The sequence below is a fragment of the Amblyomma mixtum genome, chromosome 6, assembly GCF_055824585.1.
Source record: "Amblyomma mixtum isolate Tamu chromosome 6, ASM5582458v1, whole genome shotgun sequence".
Lineage (NCBI taxonomy): Eukaryota > Metazoa > Arthropoda > Arachnida > Ixodida > Ixodidae > Amblyomma > Amblyomma mixtum.
In genome coordinates this window covers 153,958,700-153,975,545 of record NC_143017.1, presented here as the reverse complement: position 1 = coordinate 153,975,545, position 16,846 = coordinate 153,958,700, and the positions used below count along the sequence as shown (strand labels likewise).

General features: G+C 44.0%; 1 protein-coding gene across 1 annotated transcript; it reads left to right on the top strand.

The window, feature by feature from the left end:
* The first annotated feature begins 478 nt into the window (after positions 1-478).
* On the top strand, positions 479-16,846 carry LOC149340851 (cytochrome P450 3A24-like). Its single transcript, XM_089549751.1, has 14 exons — positions 479-761; positions 2,810-2,906; positions 2,975-3,027; positions 3,134-3,227; positions 5,042-5,158; positions 5,276-5,364; positions 6,279-6,424; positions 9,510-9,625; positions 9,990-10,119; positions 10,845-11,005; positions 12,889-12,980; positions 13,089-13,232; positions 14,322-14,484; positions 15,949-16,846. Exons 1-14 carry the CDS (start codon positions 688-690, stop codon positions 16,027-16,029), a joined length of 1,557 nt encoding a protein of 518 aa, XP_089405877.1. The 5' UTR covers positions 479-687; the 3' UTR covers positions 16,030-16,846.

Sequence of the window (16,846 nt, the reverse complement as noted above, 5' to 3'; positions counted from 1 at the left end):
GCCAGCTCTCCCGCTGACTTGGCGCTTCCGCTGGCCCATGATCTGCAGCTGGTATTGAGTATATGAAGCAATAAAAGAAAATTTTCTGCTTTATTCCTGCAGAACGGAACGGCCTGTACTATGTAACAAGAGCCGAGAAACGCGCCTGTCTAAGCTTATTGTGTGACGGGCGTTTAGAGCACATTGCCGTCGCGACTGCCATATGTTTGAGTCTTTTGTGTGGGCTTATCTTTCTCCTTTGAAAACCTTCGTGCACCCTGACTTGCACAACTCTTACATTAGATTCATCCTTGCTAGGGCCCTGCTTCCACAAACACTCCAAAAACAATCAGCTCGCCGACGTGCTCTGGAGGCAGTTTGGACAGATGTGATAAGGAGGAAAAAAAGATGTGATAACTGAAGGTGGGGCAAGAGCGATAGCCAATGGGCAGAAATACGCATTCGTTCGGGTGCATGGCGCCGCTTGACGCTTGCAGCAGATAAGCACCAACCTGGTAGCCCAGTGCTGCGTCTTGCGGGAACTTCAACGAGTTCACAATGATTTCGTCCCCTTATCGCTAGCCAATCGTCTATAAGTTGGAGACAAGAAAAATAAACACAGATAGCTTGCAATAGGAAGAAAAATACCCGGAGCTGCTCCAGCTACGAGACTTGGGCTGAAGCAGGGGCCGCAGCCAGACGGTGGACATGTCTTTTCCGAGCTTCTTCGTTTTCTACGACTGGGTATTTCTGATCATCGCCATCGGTTTTCTGCTGTACTGGTGAGTAGTCCAGGGATATATGACACTTCAGCGCTCCATTTAGAAATCTCCAGCTTGACACATTGGTCAAATGTTTAGGTTTAGCTTGACAGATTAACGCGCTGAACGCTCTAATGCCCAAGTTAATGAAAATGGGGATGAAAGACATTCCGGTATTTATTTGTAATCGGTCCCTGAATTACAAAAATGCAAAATACTGTATAATAACTCTGAAGCCATAATTACTGCGTGCATAGAATAATATTCAGACTAATTTCTGCAATTTTAAGGAATACAAAACGCTGAACGCGTACTCAGGCAAAGGCAGTTACTGAACAGCAAAATTCAAAATCAGCCCACCGCCTACTCATGTTGGGGTACGCCCGCTGATATTTTAGGTCATGTGTCGGTAGAGTCAGCGTCTGCATTAGGAGGGCTTTCTGAATTCTTTTCGCATCTCCAGCAGCCAAAACATCGATACTGCTTTCACAAATCTGTTAGAAAACGCCCTTTGCGGAAGACTGAGAGGACTTGATATGCTTTTGCCTCCATAAACTTAAAACTGTATTTGCACATTCCATAAACTTAAAACTCAATTTGCATATACGCTACATCAAACGTGACACACCGGGCATTACAAAGTTTTACAAAGCGCATCGCAAAATAAAAAAAAAACATTTTCTACCAAAATTACCAGCCAAGGTTAGAGCGTGAGCCTTCAGCTGATTTGTACTGCAAATATAGGGAAACACGAGGTGCACGAGATGCACCTATGGCGAGAACTAGTTTTCTTGAATGTGCGTAATGAAGAAATTTGTTGACGTTTAGCTGAATAAATCGAAGGGAGAGTTCTTTACGGTAAAAGTTGGCATGCTGCTGGCATACTCCTTTTCTTGCGCTCTATAGCACCAGTTTCCTTGCAGTTTACTGAGTGCAAACGGACGGGTCGCTCTGCTGCAAGTTCGGATTCGAATGCACTGCACGCACGCACGCCGGCACGCACGCACGCACGCACGCACGCACGCACGCACGCACGCACGCACGCACGCACGCACGCACTTGCACAAACTCGTTAGAGAAAAGAAGAACTAGCCTCACTAAAAACCTTTTAACAAAACTATGCCAGCATCGCGACGTATTTTTTTTCTTGAAGTTACTCGTGAGATAATGTGAATATATTTCATTATGACATGGGTTATAGGTAGTTTTTTAGGACTCATGTCGAACAGTTTTGCACAGCTTTCTGAATCGATTCAATATTTCTGCAGCGAAGTGTTGATGTTTTATATCCTGCTCTTATTGAATATTCGCAGGTGATCGGTATCGAAATGGCGGCTGCAGTTTCGATTGCCGTTCGGGAATTGTTAGTGCGATTAGAGAAATTTATTCGGTTCCCGAAACCTACTTAAGTCAGGTAACATAAGCTTCACTTGCATTCTAAATAGATGAGGGAGTAGCTCCCGATGGCCATTAGAAGTGCCCGAATCAAAAAGGAATTCCAGCGCTGTCGCCGTCATCTTATGCTATGCCTTTTTGTTACCGTCGCAAGGATGTTCACTAGCTGTATTTTCACAACTCGCTATAATGCGAATTCTTATTTCCTATTTACTTGCACCTGCCGGTTCGTGTGCGGGTAAAAGCACCCAAGAGAGAGGGTAAATACGGAATGTGGTGCCGCGCACAGATAGAGTGAAGTGCGCGTTAGGATTTGTGGGTTTAAAGATAATCGATACCATGCTGGAGGCTCTCATTAGTTGCAGCTCTTGCGTGCAACTATAGATTTTCATCCCTGCGATCAGGAGTTCGTTCAATCGCGCAAGTAGCGTAATAAGAGAGTATTAGGAAATCGTATTTGAAGAGAATGAGAACTATGTGTATTTTACTGATATGAATTGCGTTCTTGGTTCGGCTGCCTATGTATCATTAATTTGAAGTCTTGCTTATCTTGCATAAGCAATACCAGGGAGCACTGCGTCAATATCCAGTCTGAAAACTAAGCTATCTGAGACTAAAGTCTGCCTGCAGCCTTTATTTTAGAAGTCCAATCTTCACTTGCTTCTCGTTCGCAGCCGAGCAACCCGATACCGCAACTATTGGAAGAACCAGAACATTCCTTACGAGAAGTTTTCCCTTTTCTTTGGCGCACAGTGGAAGCAACTGTTCAAGGTAAGAGGACTTTGTGCATTTTCAGCTCTCACCACCTTATGTAACGACAATCTGTTCTTTTCTTTCAGCCGTTGCACATTGCAGACGAAGAGCTGTACAAAAAGCATGGCCGTCTTTTCGGGTAATTAGGCTTTGCGATACCGTCTCATAAGATGAGCGATATCAGTCGAAAGCGCGAAATACAGTGACTGCTGTTCTTCTTTCGCAACTCCTTGATTTGCAAACAGGTCTTTCGAAGATGGAAAACCGGTACTTTACGTCGGTGACCCGGACCTCCTCAAACTCATTATGGTTAAAGACGCCGCGCTGACTCAAAGGAAGGTGGGCGACTACTTTTTTTAAGCAATTTCATGGTCCACGTTTTCATTTTTTTTATATTTCTGCGTTTTCTCTTTGTATTTTCTTTTCTACGCTGGTCCTGTTTCACGTTTTTTTTTATCAAACACCGCCGCTAGGGTGCAACGCATGAGCCCTCTAGCAACAGGAGTGCGCAGGAGATAAGCATTTTGAGATGAAGTGCACGGTTGATGCACTTGATTGCGAACCACTATAATAGGCCTAACAAGCTTTCGAAAGTATAGTCCCCGTTTAGTATAGTTGCTGCGGAAGGTTATTCTTAATTCCACCAGGAAGCTAAGAAACTAAGCTATTTCTGTCCGGCCACCTTGCCAAGAATTCGAGCAGGAAACTTCTTTCTCTATGCGATTCGGCCTTTCAGGGTTGCTCTGTGGCCATTTAAAAGATAAGTGCTTTACCTCAACAACGGCTTGAAAACGTGGAAGTTGAGACAACTTGTGAAGAAGCGTGCTGGCACGAATAACTTAATCACACAGGTACCGGTTCACCGCGCGCTTTACAACTGCTTTCGCTTGTCGGCGTATATTAAAGCATAAGCTGAACAGTTACATGAAATTCTGCGGTAATGTATAAGGGGGCGATGTATTATTATTTTGTAAGTGTGCGTTTACTCTGGTCGTCTGCATCGCAGTATAGATCACTCACGCTCACTACACCATGCCACTGAATTACTTAGTCACTATGATTTTTTCTGTTCGTTTTGTACAAAGCATCGTGTGAGGACGAAGAAGTTCATGATGCACAAGAAAAGAAGACAAAAATGAAAACCCCAGCAGTAAAAAAATTATGGCAACACAAAGTAAAGAACTTGCTTGGGAATCTGTGCACCCGCTCGGCAATTAGGCATACGTCTAGGCTATCAAGTCTCCGCTATGCTAAAAGCCTCGACTAACTTGTTTATTGAGTAGCAGACCTGAAAGCTGCGCTATGTATATTTCGTTTTCTTCCTTGGTTAAAGCGGCTAAAGCTAACAGTTATGAGTTCATTGGCTTTGTCTTTGCGTTCGTGAGGCGTCTCGGATGCGCTGCTAACGACTCCGACAACATGCAGCACATAACTTAAGCGCCTTGCTCAGTGAACCGCCTGCAACGTTTGAGGATGAACACGCAAGAAAAAAAAAAACGCCTGGCATGTTTGCCGCAGTACTGATTTCAACGCTACCTACCCAATCACTAACTTTTGGGTTAAAAAATTGGGCAGTTTTGTGGAGAACCTGTAGGTAGGCAGGTGAACTAGAAATTTGCGAAGGTAACCTTGTCCTGTGTGGTGGCGTATGAGCTAGGCGAGAAGTTGTTTTATGTGTTTGGCAAGTTTAGAAGGTCCTTAAAATATCCGCCACAACGCAGACGACGACGCATAGGTTCACGATTTGCGGTGTGTGAGATATATCTACATATAGGAAGGCCCCGCGCACATGTGTGAGGCGTTTGAAATGTTTTAATACTTGGGCACACGCACACAGTAGCGCATACACGCACACACTCACGTGCGTGCTGTATGTAAACAAAAGTTGTTCGTATCAGCCTTTCCTCTGACATTCCGCAATTCTCAGCATCAGACTCGCAGTCAGCAACAATGTCGCCCCTTTGAAAATGTGTTCCGGATTTCTCTGTCTCTTCCGTTCGTAAAACTCTTTTTAATTAATGACAATTTACAACATGAAGCCTCTACAAATGATAAGAGTGTCGAGCCAGGGAATTTGGGTGTGCTTTCGTTTAGCGCTTCTATTGACAGTGCGTGCAATATAGAGCTATCATTCTTGATTTCGTTCCTTGCAGAATTCGAAGTTCGATGACCCTATCTTAGATAACTTAATGATCAACACTGAACCAGACCAGTGGAAGAAGCTACGCACTGCAACGTCGCCAGCGTTTACAACGGGAAAATTGCGGAAGGTAAGTTGCAAACCTCTCTGCGTTTTACGCCGTCCTGTGAGTCTGCTTCACCTATATGGCGATCAGGGCCAATAATTCGCCAAAAAATTCGCTCACTCTGTTCTGTTCTCCTGACAGATGCAAGCGATCATTGACAGGTGCGCCGCACTGACCACGCAGCGCTTAAAAGAAGCAGCCATGATGACAGAAGATGTCGACATGAAGGGGTAAAAAAGACCTTTTTTCATTTTTGGAAACGATCTGAAGCGCAAGGCTGATTTTATAATAATTATAATCATTGATAAAATATGCTACTCGGAGCTCGAGTCCGGCAGCGATTTTTACATAAGTAAATGTTACATTCTGAGCAGTCTCTTGTTAGGTAATGCCAGAGTTGCCAGAGTAGTATACACAGTCGCGATCAGTACATTGATAATCGCTGTTTCTTTTTTCGGTCTAACAGGGCCAATAAACCTTTCCTGATGTCACGGTCCCTTACTCTCCAATAAAAAATGAAGGAGAACTATGGAGGAATCAGGCGGCTTCTGACAGTCATATATCTTGTTCAGCCTTCTTACAACGTATAAACTGCACTTGAGGCACCATGAACCAAGTATGCTATGACTGAAGTGATCGCCTTGAAATCGCATCAGATTGCGTGCCTAGATTCTGGACTTCGCTTTGTAGGGTTCAGGGGCTTTTCTTAGTGAAACACAAGCGAATGACAGCAGTCACTGTTTGCTCAGATTCGTATGTTTGTAGTTTCATACCGACGAAACACGCAATCTCTTTTGAACCCTTGCAACGACTTCAAATCCACTGGAAAAGGATTGGGAAACTAGTGTTTCCTGAAAGTTTGGAGAAAGAACTGGCGGCGCATCGTGACCGCCAAGGGCCCCTATACCGTCAAAGGCCAACCCACTACGTTTCATACCTGCTTTGCGACAGAGAGTGATGAATATAAGGTATACCTCGTAGCCTGAGTTGCTTTGGGACGTTAAGCCCCCATAAACTATGCAGAATTAAGAAAACTGAAAGGTCAGGTTCTTTAAACGAATGAAAACCGGAGCACAGGTCGTAATTATTGGTCTTCGTGCTGCGAATGTTTCACCTGCGTTTTTGTTATTACTTTTCATGGAAGATTCTACGGCCTCTTTACCTTGGACGCCGTCGCAAGCTGCTCCTTCGGAGCCAAGTTGTCTCCAAAGTCTCCAGAGGAAGGGGCTTTTGTCAGCAGCGCGAGGAACGCCTTCTTTGCACATGTCACACCGTCAGTTGTACTCAAAGGTGAGAAAGGCATGAGTGCTACTCGGCACTCACCATGGCGAGTAGCACACAGGCGCATGTAGCGGCTTGGCAGACTTTCCTTTACCTCGCGATGAAATGTGTTTTGCGACGAAGACCACCCTTCCGTGACCCCTACGCAGTAAACCCATCGATGAAGTATCAGAAACTATACTATAAGAGTCTGAAAAAAAAAAGCTTCAGAAATTGGAAAAAAAAAACTTTTGTTTTTCCTACACCTCTTCTCCCCACACCAATCTCCCTACAGCACTGATAGGAAGCATCATACACAATATAGTAAAGGTCACAACACAAAAGCATGTTGTAAAATTCTGCTGGGTTCCCAGTCACGTTGGCATTAGGGACAATGAGAGAGCCGACATATGTGCTGCACAAACCAGAACCATGGAAATAAAACATGTGAATTTGCCTCCTAGGGATTACATGAAGTTAGTAGCAAACTAAGAGCCAAGTGGCAAGCTGCTTGGGAAAATGAAGGAAACAACAAGCTGCATACCATAAAGCCCATTTTAAAAGAATGGAAATCATGCCGCCATAAAGAGCGTTTTATCGAAGTAATTTTATGTCGTTTACGCATAGGTCCCACACACATCACCCATAACTTCTTATTAACAAAAAAAAAGACAAACCTGTGTGTGAAATGTGTAGTGAGGAGCTCACAGTAAATCACATTTTAATTTCTTGTTCGCATCTCGAAGAACTTAGGAAAAAAATTTTTACGGTATTTTACAATGAACACATTACATTTCATCCCGCATTGCTTTTAGGCGAGCAAACACTTGTCGAGTTTTCACTTGTTTGTAAGTTTCTAAAGAAAGCTAATGTTTTAAATCTATTATAATGTAACCTCTATACACTGTACATAACATCACTTAACCTTGTTTTTGGCGCATGATAGCCATAGTTGCTTATGCGCCATAAAACCCCATATAACTAACTAACTAACCAATCTCCCTACAGCTCCTGTTCTTAGTTTACGCTGTCCGATTGGCCTGATTGGGGGATTTTTTTAAATATTTCCCACTATTCTAATTTTGTTCTGTGGCAGCTATGTGGAATGACATAGGCTCAGTAGACTTCGCCTGACCAATGTGCACGTCTTATAAGCTTTTGTTTTGCATTTCGGTGAAATTGGATAGAAGGAAAAATTTACGGGACGATGAGCTATCTGCTACAACAATTGGGGAGGTAGACGGGTTGGTGGCGGCTGTTGCGTTTGCAATGTAAAGTTGAATGGCGGTTTTGAGGTGGGGACGTGCTTCTGGAGTGTGTAGGCTTCATCCCTGTGAGGCTAGAAACATACAGATGCTGGATTTTACTGTGTAAATAGCATGCGTGCCAGTAGGCAAAAATGCTGACGTGTGTCTCCGGCATGAGCCAAACCAAGCGCGAGCGAAAATACAAAATGAAAAGTAGTTTTGTGGAAAGGAACGGCACAGTAACAGTCTCACTTGTCGATGGACACATCAAGTGCGCCTAGCCCATGTAAAGGCCTGAAGAATGCGGACGAGCGGCTCCTTCTCCGCCTTCTCACCAATACATTGCTGTGCCCGGCGCGCTAAAAAATTTTGACCCCTCCTTTAGCGGCAGCTGCCCACACTGTAGTGCAGTGTCTTCTGACACCTATCACATGGTGTCGGCCTGCTCCTCCAACCCCGCTATTCACCCCATCCCCAACCCAACCCGGGAGGACTGGGAGGCGACCCTGCTCGGCTGCCACGACTTACAGGCCCAACAAGCCTTAGTCGGGCGCGCCCGGGCGGCGGCCACCGCCACTGGGGTCTCATACTAGGGACCTCCACCTAGTGTTTGTAAGGATCGGTCCCTTACGGGCTGATCCAAACATACCTCCTGTTCATTCTTAATAAATGTTTTCACCACCACCACCACTACCACCACCGTCAGGGAAGGGATGAACGAGGGAGTGAAAGAATAAAGAAGGAAAGAGGTGCTGTAGTTTAGGGCTCCAGAATAATTTCGACCCCCTGGGGTTCCTTAGCGCGCACTGACATCACACAACACACGCTCGACTTTTGCGTTTCGCTGGGGCGCACGGCTACTGAGCCGGAGTACCCGTGTTAGAACCCGACCGCAGCAGCCACGTTTCGATGGAGGCGAAACGCAAAAGGCGAGCGTGTGTTGTGTGATGTCAGTGCGCGCTAAAGATCCCCACTTGGTCGAAATTATTCCGGAGCTCTACACTACGGCAGTTCTCTCGCTTTCCTCTTTCACTCTCACATTCCTCCATTCCCTCATGGCACGGTTGATGGGTCAGAAGTGAGACAGCTACTGCACCTTTCATATCCTAATAATCAATACTTTTTGTTTGCGTTTCGCCTCCATTTAAACGTGGCCGCGGAGGCCGGGTTCAAACCCGGGCACTCCTATCGCGAGCAAGCCAGGCATGAGAATCGCCTCAGACGAGAGAGAAAATCTGCCTAGGGGATGATGAGAGGCGGGCGCAAAGAGAGAGGGAAAATGGCGCCGAAAGCGAGCGCGCGTCAGCGATCGCGTCAGCCGTGCGCTTCACCCGCTGATCAAGCATGCGCGCCAAGTAAAGTGAGATGTGTATGATGCAGCAAATTTAGAAAATAATAAAATCATAAGCGAGCCACCAAGCGAGCCGAAGTAAAGCTAAATTAAATGGTGAAACTTTCAGAATGGTGAAACTTTCAGAAAATAGAATCCGGCAGAAGAAAAAAGCATCAAATGGAAAAGTAGCATCCTCAAAGTACATTTTGCATATGCAGTTCATTGCATCACACCATCTGAGCGTCTGCCAATTTTTTTTTTTGAAATGCGAATGCAAACGTTGTGAAGACGGCGAACATCATATACAAGAAGGCAACGAAATATTACGGGATGCCATATTCTACTCATTTGATCTTCTTTAATCCTAGTGCACAACGATTTACTTTGAGGAATTCAGAAGTCTAATTTCACTTTGGATAGAACTATTTCATAACCGGAAAATGCAAACCTTAATTGCCGCAGCATCCGAATTCATCGATCAGTATCCATGTAAAAAAAAAAAAGGAATTCGGTTATTGTATGCTTTTTCTTGCAGCATTCATTCAGAAGCTAAGCGATACCTTCCACAAATCCGTCTTCAACGAAGACGCTTTCAATTTCTACCGAGATGCAACAGTGGATATCATAAAGAAACGCACTGAAAACAATACTGTAAGTATGATATTTTCCTCAACCGCTTACTGAACGTCGCAGAACAGAATGCTTGTTGTGAAAGCTTGATCGTAGCTACTTGTAACATCTCGTAATTTAATTTGCTTGCTGTCGTTAGAAGACTGCAGCAGTAAGATGGCGGGTCCAGAGTTGTAGCGCTAAGGCCTTTTGTAGATGTGTAGATGTGTAGATGTAGATATGTAGATGTGTAGAAGATCATGATGTAGATGTGTAGAAGATATGTAGATGTGTAGAAGATCATGACGATTTTTACGTGATGATGGCGCCAGTCCCGGAATTATCATGATAGCGGCGTTTCTGCAGTTGTCTGTGCTGATTGCTTATGCTGTTTCCCAACCTCCAGCGGCACGAGGACTTTCTGCAAATGATGATGAATGCCAAAGAAGCATCAAAAGAAGAAGCGCCAAAGGAGGACCAATCAGTTTTTAGCCCTGAAGCTGAAAGCGCGCCAATCAAGCCGAAAGACATCAAAAGTGAGTGCAGCTAAGCTTGTTCATTTGCAGTGTCCAGTGTGTGGTGAGATCCTTAATTATGCAACTATTGTAAATTTCTGCATACGAAGCACTGACGTGGCAGCTATGTGCGCGTAGAAACGAGGTGCTATTTTTTTAAGGTAGCATTTGGCAAGATGTGGATAGCCAGAAGCATTGCTTTCAGTGATGTGTCTAGATCTGAAACAACGGGACAATCATGTCAGTTTTGTATTCTTCGACACGTGGTGTACACGCGTTTCTTGCTTATCAAAAGCAGGCAGTCACTTAGTCCGGCGCTTGCAGAGATTTACAACGGTAGCCCCGAAATTATCCTCGTTCACATTTAAATTCGGGTGCACACAACAACTTTCCGGAGACTTGCGCTTAGTTTTATTTTTCACAATGAATGACTCTGTTTTTATTAATGTTTGCGTGTGCTCACATAGGACCACAGAGCAAAAAATTGAAAAGGACACCTAACCCCATAATGTGTTTGCAATACCATATCATTAGCAGCTCCTGGTGTTTTTACCAGAAGTAACGTCACATCCGGACCAGTGACGTAACGCCTGATCTGGTGACATCACTTCTCTCCTGCCAATGGGCGAATTTTACGAACGGTGATGCATTTTGGCCCATGCCGCTTCTAACGGAAACTTTTGCAGTTCACTAAAATCCTTTAACTTACTCTCTCTTCATTCCACCTTTGTGCATCGCCCATGAAGACCTGAGCGAAGAAGAGGCACTGGCTCAATGCGTCCTGTTCTTCCTGGCGGGCCAGGACACGGCCTCCACGACTGCTTCGTTTGCCTCCTATCTGCTTGCCGTCAATCCGGACGCCCAGCAAAAGCTGCGAGCCGAAGTGGACGAGTGCTTCCGTAAACATGTGAGATGCCCTTCTTCCTGATATCTCGGTCGTTTCCTCTGGCTCCGTCTTTATTCTTTGTTCCCAGTTTGCTAGTTCAGTTGTAAGAAACGCAGCCATAATTAGCAAACTTAAAAGGTTGGCTTCACGAGTCCTTATTGCGTCACAGCTGAATCCCCTTAGGCAAGAGTTGGTTGTAGCTCTCTCAGGTCAGTGTGCCGACATTACCTTGTGTCGAATAGTGCTTACGTAATCACCTTTAGCTCGAAATCAAATCACACTTCACTTCGATCAGCTTCACGCACCAATGAAGTTTTCAAAAGGAGAAATGCTTGCCTTATTTGTGAACCTCTTGTCTCGGCATGTAAAATACACCACACATGGGAACATGCAAGTTTATCGATGATTTTTACAGCAGGGGCCAGGAGACGTTAAAAAGGGAGGCCGTATACTGATTGCCGTAAATACTTTTTATCAATCCCCGCAAATAATCAAAGTAATCGCTTTAGAGAAGCTAGATTTAGAAAATCCCATCATCGATGATATATGAAAAGGTTATGAATTGTATCATAACTACCGTACACATAGCTATTTCTCAGTGCGGTAACAATGCTAGGCGGATTTTCCGATTACGGGCCTTGAAGCCTGCTTTGGGGCTGGTGCCTCACCTGCCCACTGGGTTATGGGAACCTGCCAGGTGCTACGCATGGCAGGCCTTCACCTCGCTGAAGGCCTAGATGAAGGGTGCACCTGGATGAAGGCCTTCAAGGTAAATGTCTGCAGGATATAGACCTTTAAGGTAAATAAATGCCTTCCGGGTAAATACTTTTAGGTAGAAGGCCTGTATGGTAGAGGCCATTAGGCCACATGCTCTTAGCACGTAAGGCCCTTAAGTGCCCATTGCAGCTAATGGTACTGCACGAAATTTCGCGCTTGCCATGCTAAACACTCTGCTATTTTTTTTTTGTGAGAGTTGTGGTTTAACACCGGTAAAGACGGTGAAGCGCCTGTCATTGTCGTTTATGTTCTTTCCTACGTCTCTTGTGTCGTTTGCGCTGATTTTTCCACAAGAAAAAACGTAAACGTAAACGGTAGCTTGGTGCGGACATTTCAGTGAGGCATTTTTCAAGACGGTCTACTACTTCTGCATTGACATTTTGTTCCTGAAGCCAGTAAATAAAATGTTAGCTAATTAGTCTTCATTAATAAAGTTTAGAGAACAAAATATACTGCAGACTGGGCTACGCGACTCTCAACAGATCTCAGCTGTTTCCACTGGGCTTCGACATGCAGCGCCTTTTAAAAGCTTGGTTGCATTTAGCTGGGGCACCTATATGTGTTTGTGCGCGTTATGAAAAAGCGACTATGTGCAGAACAGGAGCTTTTATTGAGTGCGAAATAATTGATCAATACTCCGCCGGGATGAAATAGAGACTGCGGAAACGACAGGAAACGAGAGACCGATTGAAAATGGCGTGCCAAAACATTACAGGCTTGAAGGTCACTCGACGATGGGCTTTTTGAAGCAATGAGCGCAGCAAACGCAAACTCTCTATATTCAGTGTATAATACCCTTCGCATATTCAGGAGCGAGCTCGAGTTTTTTCGTTCTTTCTTCTGTAGCCTTGTTTTTTGGTTGATTGATGGATAGCGATTCACGGCTTGTTCTTTTCTTTTTTTGGAAAAGGGGGGGGGGATTTGAAGAGAAGCATTGCATTTTAAGCGGTCCCGTACTTCGTGTTAATGTGTCGTAAATACGCTTCAACACTGCCACAGAAGTTTTCGATGTGCACACGGAGCGACTAGCTTCAATCCTTAACATAAAGCCTATTAAATATGTCGAAAAGAACTGAGAAAGCAGCCTCGTGCATTTCAATTTCCTCCTTTTCTTCTCCTGATTGCAGGGCGGCTCCCCTTCTTATGACGACGTTCAGAAACTTCCCTATTTAGACTGCGTCGTGAACGAAACCCTGCGAATGATGTCACCAGCACAAAGGTAAAATACAAAGCTAATTTCTTACGTTCTGTGGTGTGACGAATAATTTTTTCCCCCGACATGCACCTTGTTAAGCCTGAATCCTGAAGCTTGCACTCTTTCTGACAGAATTGAAAGGGCACCGCATCAGGATTACGTTATCGGCGAGACGGGAATAAAAGTTCCGCGTGACTGCCTCATCGTGATACCCATCCAAGCAATACACAACGACCCCGAGTTCTTCCCAGAGCCGCACGTTTTCAACCCTGAAAGGCAAGTGTCATTGTACAATGGAAACAAGACCCCACATGCTCACTCTCACGGCTACAAATATCTTGTTGCAGGCCATTTATAACAGCGCCATTATCTAACTGCTACTGGTAGTCACATCTTAACACCTGTGCAGAGACACCTGTGTAATTTTCTTCCATTGGTCGAAATATGCCAGTGCACTGAGCTACTGCATCCTTTGCTTTCTCAGAAATACTCAACCTTTGAGCGCTGAAAATGAGCGCTTAAATACGAATTCATTCACCGAAAGGCAAAAACAGGCACTGAAATTTCTGCTGAAGATGCAACCAATTTATGATTTCGTGAAAATGCTGGGGCCATGTTGGTGTCCAAGAAAACTCAGCTAGCATTAAGTTGTGAGGCCTGAAAGTCAGAAAAACATTTTCTTTTGTTTTTGTCGAACGCTGCGCCGACCGTGAGGTAAATAACAGTTTTCCATAAAGTGAAATTAGACTACCTAATGGAAGTGATCATTCTTTTAAAATGAGAAAAAAAATGCAGTCTTATGGTTTATTATCACTGACTAGCGCCGAATTAAGACACAGGTGAGGGCATGCCATGTACTAGCACTGAATTGAAGGTGATAATTTAGTTTAACGTCTTCCCTTTTTATAACCATGAAGGTAATAACTTCGCTCGGCACTAATAATGACACACAAACTCCCAGTAAGGTTGTACTTTCAGTGGTGTTTTATAAAGACCCCGTTATGCGCCTGTCCAAAGATCTTAATTTTTTAAATGTTGGCCAAAGTACAAATACTTTGTACGGGAGTCACAAACTCTTACTTCTTTTTTTTTTTAAGGCTACAAGTTCCGTTCAAGTGGGGAAAGCTGTAATACGACGAGTACAAAAATATTTTCTGCGAATATCGCGAGGTGAATCCGACGAAAACATCCTTCTAAGAAATATTTTTTCTTGCTGAAATGGTATTATGCCTTGATTTACCTCGAATTACCTTTAGCTCCACGATGATGCTGAAAATTCTCGCCATTGTGTTCTTGCTCCTATGGTAGCGATGAAAGGTGATTGACTGTTTGTTTTAATTGATATTTTTTTTTACCTACACGCAGGTTCAACGAAGAGAATGTCAAGTCCATCCGTCCGTACACATTCATTCCGTTTGGCGCTGGTCCCCGAAACTGCATAGGAATGCGATTCGCTTTTCAGCTTGTGAAGACTTGCCTACTTCATGCCGTCCACCAAGTGGAATTTGTGAGGAGCCCCAAAACTAAGGTGCGATGTCTAGAACATTATCACTGAGTAAACAACCGATCCATTAACTGCGAAATAGCCCTGTTCATTCTTACACTTATCCATCGTGCACAATGATGCTTGATTCTGTTAAAACTCAGCCACGCTTCTGTGTCTACTTATCTACTTAGGCAAGTGTAGAAATTTTGTCTTTGTAATGATACTGTATGGCCTCAGAGAGATTTTTTCAGTGTGTTGAACTTTTCAGCTCATAAATCATAGTTATATGCAAATGTCCTTCATGCATCAGAAATGATTGGAAGCTGATTTCTGAGCTTCTGAAGCGAATGGTTGCTCATTTTCTAAGAATCGAATGTCACATTTGAAGATGAGCTCGCGAAAACCTCGGATACCGCAGTGCTGATGCGCACTGCTAGACAAGTATCCCTGATTGCGACCCATGCCTGTGCAGTTTACAGATGGGCACTTCAATTCTTTGTATTTTGCACAAATTATGGCTTAACTTTCCTCCACTACGTGAAAGTTTTTTAAGCTTTCTTTCATGCACAGTTTTCTTGGATATTCAGAAATTAGCGCCGCCTGTTGGCTGCTAGTATTGAGCACCGTGTAACTCAATGGGGATATTTTAAACTTGTAATTTTTAGATAACTTCAGAGGGCCGAGAGATTTTGCGAGAACTTGGCGATTATCATAGCCTACTCTATCTCCTCGCTGCAAAATCTGACCCGTCAAGTGCTTCCGGCGCTCACAGGAACAGCTTCCGACTGTCATTGAAAATCAGTGAGATGCACCCAAAATTCGAATTTCGTGCCGTGATTTTCGGTGTTCAGCGCCACTTGACATGTGGTAGCATTCAAGCAAACTAAAAGCATTTGTCTGGAATTTTTTGCCTTCTACAACCACCATGCAGCCTATTGTTTAAATCCATGAGCATACAGCGCTTGCGTGGCGTTGCTGTCTCTAAGAGACCTTTCTTTCCCTGTACCGAAAAGAATGAAATTAACCATAACACTTTGCGTTTGAGGTTAACCCTTATAAAATCAGGCAACTGCTAATTGCCAGCTGAAATCCTAAAAGCGAACTTTATCTTCCGTTCGTTCTGTGCATATCCAATAGTGTTATCCCCGACAATTCTGTATTGCTACATTGCTGATTGTTTAGTCTGTAGTGCTACATATGTTGCTCTTTTTCAGCTTGATAAATTTTTATTCTTTCCTTAGTCTTGTATGTTGCACTTGTTTGTTATGGTCGTAATTTACTTTTGGTGCGTATGATAGTTCACCAACTATCTTCTTTCTTCCCCACACCCCCTTATTCAATGTCCTGCACGGTTTTTTTTTTCAAAGAAGAATGAGTGAATGAATGACAATTTCAATAACGTTTGCATGCTGAGATACTATACGTTTTGACTTAAGCATCTGCTTATAGTCGATTGCATAACTGCAAATTCAGTTGCTTTAATGAACTCGTACACTCTTTCCGCAGGTGCCTCTCGAATACATGCCAGGATTTGGCCTCCTGCATCCCAAGGATCTCGTCATAGGAGTGAGGCAGAGGAGCAGCTAGTCCACCATATGCAACATTGATTCTTCTACAGGCAGAGCGAAGTCTTCTCCGCTCCAGAAGTCCATAATCACACCCTTCTGCTTTCTCCGCAAAGCCCTGTTTTACATTAATCTTACAAGCAAATTCATTAACCAGACTTGCCTGTTTTGAGCGTACTCAGTTCTTAACATGAAGACGCTGATCCAACCGATCCCTGAGCTCGGCTGCATTTTACGCAACCCACGTGAGATTAAGTGTCACATTAAGAGCTTTCAGTAAGGTAATAAGATATCTAGTTGTTTCATGCCACAGTTATTTTTTCATCGTTTTCCAGGCTAGCTCTTTTAGGCCTCAGCTATCTTAGCGACGCTATACTGACTGTTTGAAATCTCTATGCATCTCATCACCTCTCTTTATACTACCTCAAATCAGTATTAATCTCCGGCTGTCGTGTAGTCAGCAGTAAACAGTTATAATTTAGAGAGTTCTCTTTCCGCTAGCACTAGTACATTTATGAGCAACTAGTTCTTGAACAGCTAACCTCGAACGATTGCGACAACACTTCTGCTGACCGTTTGTGCCCTCAGACAAATTTTCATAAACCGTGAATAGTTTTGACCTTGCTTTACTGCATTGCTGCTTCCGCTTATCGATGACTGCTGTCAGTATTGATTACCTTGTGGTTGAAATTGCCATCTTGCATTCCCTCCCGATGCGACGGCCCCTGGCGTGCTCCGATGTGTAAAACGAATGAGAAAATAAGTATTCGATGGTGAACGGGTGAAATGTTTTTTTTTTTTTCGAAATAAAGAAAGGCTGATGAAAGCCGCGCTTCAGA

Bases quoted from the DNA above. Each gene is read 5' to 3' on its own strand.
- LOC149340851 (XM_089549751.1), top strand. From the start codon at position 688: ATGTCTTTTCCGAGCTTCTTCGTTTTCTACGACTGGGTATTTCTGATC. The intron at 5,365-6,278 runs GTAAAAAAGACC...TTTTCATGGAAG, and splicing joins GAAGATGTCGACATGAAGGG to ATTCTACGGCCTCTTTACCT. The intron at 13,233-14,321 runs GCAAGTGTCATT...ACCTACACGCAG, and splicing joins CACGTTTTCAACCCTGAAAG to GTTCAACGAAGAGAATGTCA.